This window comes from Bos javanicus, chromosome 19 (genome assembly GCF_032452875.1).
Source record: "Bos javanicus breed banteng chromosome 19, ARS-OSU_banteng_1.0, whole genome shotgun sequence".
In the NCBI taxonomy this organism is placed as follows: Eukaryota; Metazoa; Chordata; class Mammalia; order Artiodactyla; family Bovidae; genus Bos; species Bos javanicus.
The window spans coordinates 35,412,989-35,425,316 of NC_083886.1; the positions used below are offsets into that span (position 1 = coordinate 35,412,989).

Below are 12,328 nucleotides of genomic sequence, written 5' to 3' on the forward strand. Positions count from 1 at the left end.
TGGGCCTCCCCCTCCCCAGACCTACTGATGCAGAAACTTGGGGATGGGGGGGGGCACTGGAGCCAGCCCCTATTGCTTACAAAACCCACCATGCACAGCCCTCCCCAGCCAGCTCAGTGACATCTTGGGCAGCTTGAAATTAGCCACTGGGACCGGCATACACAACCAGTCAGGACATTCCCCACCCCAAACCCAAGACCTGGTTCTTCAGGCTTATGGCTGGTGGGGGGCCCCCAAGTGACTCTGACACACATGCCCGTTTGAGGACCCCTGGACATACCAAGCTCCACAATGTTGGAAGTGATAAAAGGGACTTTTACAAAACATCCCCTATCTGTCAAGACGTAGCAGTAGGGCAGTCATGCAGAAAAACGCCACTTCCCAGAACAGAGAGACCTGTGGCCACACTTTGGAGCCAGCAGGAGAGCTGAGAAATGTGGCAAGGGTTTGCCCTGGGGGACTCCTCCCTCCAACTGGTGCGGGGCGGGGGAGTGACCTGACCTGGGGCTGCCACTCACCTGGGAGATGAGCGTGTCACAAGCAGAAGACAAGCCGAACCCCACTGAGACACCAGTAACGTTGACCACCTGGGAACAAACCAGGGAGGAGGCTGGGGGCAGGTTCCTCCTCTGCCCGTCAGAGCCCCGGAGCCCTCAGCACTCCGCCCAGAGCCTGTGCACAGACCTCCCTGTGCCCTGAATTAAAGGACAGACACAGTGTTGGGAGGAAAGGACATTCAAGGCCGTGGTGACAACACTGCATTAGTCTTTCTTAGACATTTGTTCCCCAGGTCTTGGGCACCTTTTTCCGAGGTTCCGAGGACCATGAACCCTTCTTAAGGGGCCTGCGGCATGGCACAGAGCAGTCCTGGGTGAGCCCACTTGCTAGTGACCAAGGATGACCCACATTAACGCCCTGAAGGACTCTGCAAGAGCAGGAACACGTCTCAGAGCCAAGACTCATGCCTTCCAGCATCCACAGCATCCCCAAACCAGGGAAGTCTGAGGCCCTGCCTGCCTCCACCTGCTGCCCCCTGAGTCTGCAGGAAGCACCAGGGACAGCAGTCCCCGCCAGGCCCAGCCCGGAAGCACCAGCTTTCCTGCACTTCCGTGGCCAAGAAGGATCTGTGGGAAGCTTGCTGAGTTCCCCAAATATCCAAACATCAGAGACCAAAAAGGATAATTAAACCAGGGTTGTCCACGCTGCTCCCTGAAAGCAAAGCAATCCACGAGCCCCTGGGGATGGTTCAGAGCACCTTGCAGGCTCAGAGGTGGCAAGTTCAAATGCTCGATGGACCAGGTGTGGGAGGCCGATGCAGGCATTTCAGAGGACACACCTGAGGCAAGAACTTGAGCGAAACATCTGCTGGCCCAAGTGAACAGGCTGGCAGGGCCCCCAAGCCAGCAACCACGGCTGAGGGCAATGACACCTCTCTGTGGCTGTGGGGCTCACGTCTGGGGTACAGAGAGGACTGGTGCCTCCTGATTTTTTTAATTTTTATTATTTAAATTTTTTAAAGTTTTATTATTATTTGGGGTTGGGGGGGGCGCGGTAGGCTGAGCTGGGTCTTTGTTGTGGAACAACAAGGGATCCCCACCAGGGATCCAGCCCATGTCCCCTGCCCTGAAAGGCAGATTCTTAACCACTGGACTACCAGGGAAGTCCCTCCTCCCAGTTTCAGGTTTGGACCCGGGCACCCAGGGTTTCATATTCTGGCATCTCGGGATAAGAGACAAATCAAGAGCTGGGGGAGGGGGGAGGGTTTCTACTGGTGAACAATTCCCTACTTCCAGATGTGGGGTCAGGGTGGGAGCCAGAGCTCCAGGGATGGCAGACTAGCTGGCGTGGCAGACAGAATTCTGGCCCTCCAAAGACGCCCCCTCCGGAGCCTGGCACCTGAGGAGACACATACCTGGGGCGGCTCCCTGGGGAAGGAGAGGTAGGCTGAGGACGGAAACACGGTCCCAGCCCTGCCCACACCTGGAGGTTAGTCCAGTGAAACCCCTTTCAGACCAGTTGCCTCCAACAGTGAGAGATTCAGGCACGTATGTGTCTTCCCTGAAGCCCCAAAACTCTGATCATCTGTAAGAGCCACAGGAGCAAATGAACACACAGACGGCTTCCTATCTCTCAGCTGGCCAGCCCCGTACATACAGCAATTGCCAGTGTGACAGCGTCCAGCTCCAGCTTCCCCAGGTGCCCGCAGAACACAGAGCTCACAAAACCGATGAGGAACACCATCAACTGGGCCAGGAACTGGGAAGAGACAGAAAACACGAAGCTGCAGGTGAGGGCCGCCATGGCAGTGGAAGGAAGGCGGGGGGGGGGGGCGCTCCCAGGTGACCCCGCCCTCCCCGGTGGGCTTGGACCAGAGGTAAGGAGGTCTGGCTTGCACGGAGCCTCCGCCAGCTCTCACAGGCAAACGAGCAGCCTCGGGTGGACTTCTTGAAAAATATGCAAGTTCATTTGCTGCCACCAGTATCACGTTTCTGAGAACTTCCAACTTTTAAAATTTATTTTTCACTGTAGATTCTCATACCGTAGACTGCATGCCTATTTTCCCTGAAATTTCTAGAGGCTGCCTCCTGGGATGACCCCGTTGTTATTTCAGATTCCTCCTGAGGGCTGAAGAGAACAGCTTTCAACGGCCAGCAGAACAGTCCACGGAGAGGAACTCCTGAGGCGGACCTGAGGCTACCTCAATGGAAGGCCAGTGGGGTCTGGAACGATGGAGTGAATCATCACCAGTCTGCCAAGCATCTCAGATTCCACAAAGCCTCCAATATGAGGGCAAATGCAGCTTGAGGAACACGGACTCATTCTCCCTCACCATTCCAGAACTTCCAGCCTCACCTCTGGACACTGACTTATCTCCTCAGGTTAATTTAAAACCACCTTCTGTGACCTGCCAGACCCGGGAGGTGCAGGACTTCCCGGGAAGCCCATCGGCCCCACACGCCCCTCTCAAAGTGCACACCCGGGGCTCAGGGAGCTTGTGCAGGTCCAGCCAGCACTGCTGCCGTTCAGTCCTTCGAGGGCGAAAGCTCCTCCGGTGATCTCAGGCGAGGCTCCCAGTGACCCTCGTCCTCACCTCTGTCGACCCACACTGCCATCGGCTAGCGCCGCAACCACCCAAGATTGCCATGTGGGCATCGGACCTGGCCCTGCTGGTGACGGTACAGGTGACCGCCTGCTTTCCCTCCCTGCACCTGGAGACAGACAGGTACATCTCCACAGGTGGACCCAGATCGACAGACCTTGAGAGGCCTGCTCTCAGCCGTGTGTGCACGTGTGCATGCGTGTGCGGCGGCGAGGGTGCATACATCTCCACATCGAATTCCAAACCTCAACCCAGTTCCTGCTTCCCCCACTGCAGAGACCAAAGTTTCACACTGCAACTAGAGAGAAGCCCCCACCCAGAATGCTAGAGAAAAGCCCACACAGCAATGAAGACCCAGCACAGCCAAAAATAAATAGAAATTTTGAAAAAGGTTGATATGAAAACCCCAATTCTGTAGACCCTAAAGTCAGAACCAGGGGCCCCCGTAGGCCTGTTCCCAGGAAGTGGCCATGACTAAATGCTGTCCCCACCCCACAGATATTCTGTGGTTTCATTCACAGAGTTGGTGTCTCTTTGATTGTGAATTTATATTAACTTTAAAGGGCACAGGGCCCTTATTTGGGTATATTCAGCATCACTATCAATCTTTTCGGTTTTTTTTAAGCCTTTTTGTGCATAAACTACATCTACTTCTGCTTTATTGACTATGCCAAAGCCTTTGACTGTGTGGATCACCACAAACTGTGGAAAATTCTTCGAGAGATGGGAATACTAGACCACCTTACCTGCCTCCTGAGAAATCTATATGCAGGTCAAGAAGCAACAGTTAGAACTGGACATGGAAAAATGGACTGGTTGCAAATCGCGAAAGGAGTATGTCAAGGCTGTATACAGTCACCTGCTTATTTAACTTCTATGCAGAGTACATCATGAGAAATGCTGGACTGGATGAAGCACAAGCTGGAATCAAGATTGCCAGGAGAAATATCAATAACCTCAAATATGCAGATGACACCACCCTTATGGCAGAAAGTGAAGAGGAACTAAAAAGCCTCTTGATTAAAGTGAAAGAGGAGAGTGAAAAAGTTGGCTTAAAGCTCAACATTCAGAAAACTAAGATCATAGCATCTGGTCCCATCACTTCATGGCAAATAGATGGGGAAACAATAGAAATAGTGAGAAACTTTATTTTGGGGGCTCCAAAATCACTGCAGATGGTGACTGCAGCCATGAAATTAAAGGACACTTGCTCCTTGGAAGAAAAGCTATGACCAACCTAAACAGCATATTAAAAAGCAGAGACATTACTTTGCCAACAAAGGTCCATCTAGTCAAAGCTATGGTTTTTCCAGTAGTCATGCATGGATGTGAGAGTTGGACCATAAAGAAAGCTGAGCGCTGAAGAACTGATGCTTTTGAACCGTGGTTGGAGAAGACTCTTGAGAGTCCCTTGGACAGCAAGGAGATCAAACCAGTCCATCCTAAAGGAAATCAGTCCTGAATATTCATTGGAAGGACTGATGCTGAAGCTGACACTCCAATCCTTTGGCCACCTGATGTGAAGAACTGACTCATTGGAAAATACCCTGATGCTGGGAAAGATTGAAGGAGGGAGGAAGGGGACAACAGAGGATGAGATGGTGGGATGGCATCACTGACTCAACAATGGACAGGAGTTTGAGCAAGCTCTGGGAGTTGGTGATGGACAGGGAAGCCTGGCGTGCTGTAGTTCATGGGGTCGCAAAGAGTCGGACACGACTGAGTGACTGAACTGAACTGAACTGTCATAAACTGTTGCAAATGATAGTCATAGATCTGTTTTCCCCTTTTTCATCAGACTTCAATATTTCCGTAACACAATGTCCGGTCACTCCGCAGGCCGCATGTAAGCTGTTTCTGTGGCTTCACAGGAAAATGCACTTGCCTCCTCCATGGTCAGGTCTCTGGGCTGCTTCCCAGGTTTTGCTGATACAAATCACACTGCACAGAATGTCTTTCTTACTTGGGTGGGGCCAGACATTTTCTTAGGGTGAATGCCTAGTGCACGGGTGGGATCTCTCAGAGCAGAGGCTGGGAAATCTAGCTGAGATAATCCATGAGTGCATGTGTGTGTGTCTGTGCGTGTATGTGTGTGTGTGTGTGCTCAGTAGTGTCTGACTCTTTGTGATCCTATAGACTGTAGCCTGCCAGGCTCCTCTGTCCATGGGATTTCCCAGGCAAGAATACTGGAATGCGTTGCCATTTCCTCCTCTAGGGGATCTTCCTGACCCAGGAATCAAACCCACGTCTTGTGCAGAGCTAATCCACTCAACTGTTGGGTTGAAGGTGGGTCATCCCAGTGGTGCAGTCCTTGGATGGCCAGACTTGCCACACCCCAGCCTCAGGGGCGGAGGGGGTCCTGGCTCCAGAGTTCATGTTTGCTAACCACACACCTGAGATCACCCAAGGGTCTTGGTCAGAAGACTCATGCCCAGTCCCACTTCAAGCGACAGAGTCCAGATGTCCATGGGCTGAGGGATCTGTTTTTCAGCATACTCCCCCCCGCACCCCGCTATACTTGTCCAATCAAGAGGGGGCCGTCAAGGACCAGACCTACAGAACCTACAGGGCTTGCTTTTGGGCCCACAGATTGTTCCCCCAGCACCTCAAGGACTCCTGCCTGGGGTTCAGACAGGGGTAAGTGGACAACAGAGATGGCCGGGCTGTCTGTGCATGTCTCTGCCTCCTGTCATGGAGACCCTCGTTTTCTGGCCAGGAGGCTTTGGGAGAGTGCCCTCTGGGGCTGGATGCCAGAAGGACAGAGGGTGTGAGCCTGCCTGGTGTGCTGTACCAGCCCAGTCCCCAAGCGTCCATCTTCGCCCCATCCAGAGATGCCAGGAAGGTCAGCATCAGCAGCAAAGGTCAGCCTGGCAGGATGCCAGGTCACTGGGTGCACATACCTGAGGTAAGTGCAGGCAGGGGGGCAAGCTGGACACCCAGCCCTCAGTCACGCAGCCAGGTCAGAAGCGCAGTCAGGACCCAATCACCTGACTCTCAGAAGGTCGATTCTCCAGTATAGTGAAAATGAGTATACTACCCAAAGCAATCTATAGATTTAATGCACTCCCTATCAAGCTACCGATGGTATTTTTCACAGAGCTAGAACAAATACTTTCACAATTTGTATGGAAATACAAAAAAAAAAAAAAAACCTTGAATAACCAAAGCAATCTTGAGAAAGAAGAATGGAACTGGAGGAATCATCCTGCCTGACTTCAGGCTCTACTACAAAGCCACAGTCATCAAGACAGTATGGTACTGGCACAAAGACAGAAATATAGATCAACGGAACAAAATAGAAATCCCAGAGATAAATCCATGCACCTATGGACACCTTATCTTTGACAAAAGAGGCAAGAATATACAATGGAGAAAAGACAATCTCTTTAACAAGTGGTGCTGGGAAAACTGGTCAACCACTTGTAAAAGAATGAAACTAGAACACTTTCTAACACCATACACAAAAATAAACTCAAAATGGATTAAAGATCTAAACATAAGACTAGAAACTATAAAACTCCTAGAGGAGAACATAGGCAAAACACTCTCCAACATAAACCACAGCAGGATCCTCTATGACCCACCTCCCAGAATACTGGAAATAAAAGCAAAATTAAACAAACAAATTAAAATTAAAAGCTTCTGCACAACAAAGGAAACTATTAGCAAGGTGAAAAGACAGCCTTCAGAATGGGAGAAAATAATAGCAAACAAAGCAACTGACAAAGAATTAATCTCAAAAATATACAAGCAACTCCTACAGCTCAATTCCAGAAAAATAAACTACCCAATCAAAAAATGGGCTAAAGAACTAAACAGACATTTCTTCAAAGAAGACATACAGATGGCTAACAAACACATGAAAAGATACTCAACATCACTCATTATCAGAGAAATGCAAATCAAAACTACAATGAGGTACCATCTCATGCCAGTCAGAATGGCTGCTATCCAAAAGTCTACAAGCAATAAATGCTGGAGAGGGTGTGGAGAAAAGGGAGCCCTCTTACACTGTTGGTGGGAATGCAAACTAGTACAGCCACTATGGAGAACAGTGTGGAGATTCCTTAAAAAACTGGAAATAGAACTGCCATACGACCCAGAAATCCCACTGCTGGGCATACACACTGAGGAAACCAGAATTGAAAGAGACACGTGTACCCCCATGTTCATCGCAGCACTGTTTATAGTAGCCAGGACATGGAAGCAACCTAGATGTCCATCAGCAGACAAATGGGTGAGAAAGCTGTGGTACATATACACAAGGGAGTATTATTCAGCCATTAAGAAGAATACATTTGAATCAGTTCTAATGAGGTGGATGAAACTGGAGCCTACTATACAGAGTGAAGCCAGAAAGAAAAATACCAATACAGTATAATACATATATATGGGATTTAGAAAGATGGTAACGATAACCCTGTATGCGAGACAGCAAAAGAGACACAGATGTATAGAACAGTCTTTTGGACTCTGTGGGAGAGGGAGAGGGTGGGATGATTTGGGAGAATGGCATTGAAACATGTATATTATCATATGTGAAACGAATCGCCAGTCCAGATTCGATGCATGATACAGGGTGCTCGGGGCTGGTGCACTGCGATGACCCAGAGGGATGGGATGGGGAGGGAGGTGGGAGGGGGGTTCAGGATGGGGAACACATGTACACCCGTGGTGGATTCATGTTGATGTATGGCAAAACCAATACAATACTGTAAAGCAATTAGCCTCCAATTAAAATTAATAAATTTATATTAAATAAATTTGAAATTGAAAAAAAAAAAGAAGGTCAATTCTTGTCCACTCCTTCGGAGCACAGAGTACAGGCCAAGCACGGGAGCATGGATCTGAGTAAGGGGAACACCATGGCTCCAGCCCCACCCCAGGGAACCCAGGGCATCACAGGGAAAGATGTTCAACACGGAGCAACACAGCGGATCACACAAGACGGGCACTGCAGACAACACAGGAACCCAGGAGTCACAGAAGTTTCTGCCGCAACCTGGCTGGTGAGCAGGCAAGTGAAGGGGGCCTGTCTGGGAGAACGTTCCAGGCAGGATGGGGTGGGGTGTGAGGGATGGCTGGGGCTGGGAAAAGGTGAGGGCAGGAGGCAGTTGGATTTGTGGGATCTTAGTTCCCTGACCAGGGACTGAAACTGGGCCCTTGGCAGTGAAAGCTCAGAGTCCTAACCACTGGACTGCCCAGGAGCTACCACCTTCGGCCAAGGTTATTTTCTGCCTCCAGCAAGTCTGGTCCTGCGACATCTTACATAAGGTCACTGAACACCCCTGGCTCCTCATTCCCCACCTACAGGGTAACAGTCAGAGATCAGCCTGCAGGTTCGTGGGCAGGAAGCCAGTCTCTCAGATGCCCTTCTGCTTGGGGGGCGTTGTCACTAGTCTTTGTCCTTCAGCCTTAGACCCTCTCAACTCTCTCCTGGGTGAGCCTGTTTCCATGGAGATGGAAACCAGTGCCCTCTGTCTGGACCTGGCTACCGCAGATCTTTTCTATCCTCACCAATGCACTGCACAGCCTGTGTCCCTGAGGAGCACGCAATCCCTCTTTGAGATTATTCTTCAGGACTGACAGTTCAGTCTGGTGAAGAGAAGCTAATGACGAGGAGAAAGTTCAGCTGAAATGCCTAAGGCCAGGTAACTTCAACAACTGCCTTCCTGCCCCAACAAACGCACAGTTTACCTAAATCTTTAAAGGAAAATGTGGCCCAGCCTCTGTTCAGATGTGCACAGCTCATCTCACATGCTTGCCTTTGTGTTCTGCATTATTCTCTCTTTACAGCCCTCATTTAAAGCTCACTGCAGGTGTGGTAAATCCTAATCCCTCAACCTGATTCCTACATTGGATCCTCATGGGTCAGTGTTGATATGAGAGGCCTGGAAGGGATAGGGTGAACGGGAGACAGAAAAGCAGAGAGAGGAACCTCAGACCAAGGTCCTACCTAATGGATGGTGGACCCTCAGAAAGCGAAGAGGGGGACCCTGAGCAGGCAATGAGGGGCACCTCTCCCCTCCCTCATGCCCCCAGGAAACAGAAAACCCAGAGGAGAGGGGAACAGAGACAGAGAGGGACCAAGAGGGGCCCATATACAACCCATGACCAATTAAACAGGTGTCAGAACTCTATGACCCGACTGCATAAAGTAGTCAGACAGAAACTGTCCCACAAACGGCTGCAAGGAACATTTCCCAACTCTCCGGTTATCTCAGATCATTTCAGAGATTTTTCCTTTCATTTGTCTCGGTTTTATTTTTTCTACAAGGAACATAGATTACGCTTATAATTAACATCGTCACAGGCACACACACACAGGTGTACAGAGAGAAAGGGCGGGGGGCTGCATGTCAGCCATGTGCTAACCATCCCTGCAGACCGACAGGTCCATCAAGGGGACTGGGTGATTCTGGGGGCCAGCAGAGACAGGGGCCTGCCCTGGGAGGGCTGCATCTCAGAGGCTACCTTGTTTAGTTATTCATTTTTGGGGGGCTTCCCAGGTGGTGTTAGTGATAAAGAACTCACCTGCCAATGTAGGAGACATAAGAGATAAGGTTTCGATCCCTGGTCAGGAAGATCCTCTGGGGAAGGAAATGGCAACCCACTCCAGTGTTCTTGCCTGGGAAATCCCGGGGACAGAGGAGCCTGGCAGCCTATGGTCCATGGGGTGGCAGGCTGGACACAACTGAAGTGACTTAGCAGAGCAATAGCAGCTTTGCATGTTTAGTTGCTCAAGTCGTGTCCTATTCTGTGACCTCATGGACCCAGGCTCCTCTGTCCATGGGATTTCCCAGGCAAGAATACTGGAGTGGCTTGCCATTTCCTCCTCTAGGGAATCTTCCCAACCCAGGGATTGAACCCACGTCTCCTGCATTGGCAGGCAGATTCTTTACTGCTGAGCCACTTGGGAAGCCTTACAGAGACCTTTCTCACAGTAACCTGTGAGATAATGTTGGGCCAAGCATGGTATTATTATCCGCATTTTATGGATGGATTAACAGAAGCTAGAAGAGGTTACCAGACGACTCAGGTTCACATAGCCGTTTCCTAACCTCCCTTCTGAGGCCAAAGCAGAGAACTGGACCCACAAGAAAGATTCCTAACCAGGTGTTCTTTTCCCTCTGGCTGCCAACAGCTCCCCGCTACATGGATTTTCAAGCCATGGCTTTCTCCCGGTCTCATCCATGCCACCTGGTACAACACAATGGGCATCTCAGGATCCCACAAACAGCGGGGTCACCATCAGGTCACTCCTGTCTGCCTCAGCCTCTGCAGGTGCAGAATGTCTCATCACCCCAGAGCCCAACAGCTTGTGTGTTAGTTGCTCAGTTGTGTCTGACTCTCTGTGACCCTGTGGACTGTAGCCCACCAGGCTCCTCTGTCCATGGGAATCTCCAGGCAATAATACTGGAGTGGGGAACCATTCCCTTCTCCAGTCCAAAAGCTTATTCTCCCCTTAGAACCATCCCAGGTTCTTCTTGTCTGAAGAAAGGGCTCCCCTACCCTGTTGATTTGAAAATCACCCAAACTGGCAGAACAATGATGAGATTCTGTTTTGTGGGTGTTGTGGTTTCAAAATTCTAATTACCTTTAAATAGAAAACACAGAAAGAGTCCTAAACTGACAATGATAATGGAGAAAAAAAAAACCTCAGCCCCAAAGAGAACCACATCAAAAACGTTTTAAGCACAAGAACTGGGGGAGGGCGTGTGGGGCAGGATGCCGCTAGTTTCCTTGGGCAGAGGCTGATTTATGCAACGAAGAAATGGTCCTGAAGATGTGTGTCTAAAAGACACCGCTCCCCACCTGGAGTTACTCCAGAGACGCACGTTCACGGCCAGAATCGACGGCTAGTTTTCGGTGTTCTCCGCAGTGTTTTGCGGTTCTGGTGGCTTCTGCCTGCTCCTCGGGAGCCCTCATCCAGAGAAGGCTCCGGAGCGGGAGATTGGACGCGGCCGGTTCCGTTCCCTAGCTGTCCAGCCGCGCAGGGCGGCCAGCGCGGCCCGGGCGCACGCGGAGGCGCCGGGACCTGCCCGCCTCCAGGCTCCCAGGACCGTGGCCCCGCGCGCGCCCGCCAGCCGCCTCCCGCTAGCTCTGCGCCCGGGGACCCCCGCCCCCGGGACCAGCCCCCGGTGAGGCCCCCTACTCACCGCGGGGCCCGCCAGGAACAGGAGCGCCCGTAGCTCCCGCCGGAGGTCGGCCAGCCGCAGACAGCGCGGCGCGCGGCGCTCGGGGCTGAGCGCCCGGGCTCCCGGCCCGGGTGTAAGCTCTTCGGACGCCTCCATGTACCGGGCGCCGGCCACGGGGAGCACGCAGGAAGCCGAGGGGAGGCCCGGCCGGGCCAGCCGCGCTCCAGTCCCCGCCCCGGGCCGCCCGCCGCCCACCTTGGACGCGCCCCCGCCGCCCGGCCCAGGTCGCCCGCTTAGCTGGCCAAGGCCTGCCAACTCCGGGACTCCGAATACACAGTTGAAGGAAGCTCCGGAAAGAAGCAGAAAGTGGAAAGCGCGGCGGGGGCTGGGTCCTCCGGCCCTCGCCGGCTCCACACCTCCCAGGGCTGGGGGTCTGAAAGCCGCGTGGAAGCGCTGGCGGGCTGGCCACTGAGAGCCCACGCCCGCACAGCCAGAAACCTCCGGCTCCCGCAGCGCCTGCTCTGCACGCAGGCTGGGAGACCGCACAGGACTTGACTGTGCGGAAGCTCTTCTTCCCGCCCCACCCAGCCCGCGTGCGCCCGTTCTTTAACTTAGACTCTGCCAGGATAGCGCACGAGGCCACATTTTCAAGCGTCAGGACTCAGGTTCTCTGGTCTTGGATGTTTATCCAACAGCTGGATAAGGGTATTGATTTTTAAAATGCTCCGTGAGAGAGTGTGAGTTAAGTTTTAGTGTGGGCAAAATGAGGACTACAGCCTGGAAGGTGACATTTCAGAGAGCTCTGAGGAACTGCTCCGAAAATGGGAGTAGGGGTAGAGGGGGGTCAGTATTATGCACTATTTTAGTGAAGAGGGCAGTGTGCAGTCAAGCACACTCTTTGGCAAAGGTTTCCTGCTGGTCAGGAGCAGATGTCCCCCTTCATGATTTTAGTGTTTTTCTCGACATGAGGAGATGCAAGAATTAGGCTCATAAAATCTTCTCCTGAGAATATCTTCTGCAGGCTTGTTCTGCCAGGATTTTCCCAGAGCAGACAGCCTCATTCCTGATCTCCACTCTGAAATCCTTTCAG

General features: G+C 51.9%; 1 protein-coding gene across 1 annotated transcript in view; it reads right to left on the reverse strand.

Annotated features, from left to right (window-relative positions):
- Positions 1 to 11,835, reverse strand: part of SLC47A1 (solute carrier family 47 member 1) — a 32,387-nt gene extending 20,552 nt beyond the window's left edge. Inside the window, exons 1-3 of the mRNA XM_061391166.1 lie at positions 11,260 to 11,835; positions 2,155 to 2,256; positions 519 to 587 (exon numbers count right to left, since the gene is read on the reverse strand). Of these exons, the coding sequence (XP_061247150.1) occupies positions 519 to 587; positions 2,155 to 2,256; positions 11,260 to 11,394 (306 nt within the window). The 5' untranslated portion in view covers positions 11,395 to 11,835. The remainder of the gene's footprint in view (positions 1 to 518; positions 588 to 2,154; positions 2,257 to 11,259) is intronic.
- Between the last annotated feature and the right edge of the window lie 493 nt (positions 11,836 to 12,328).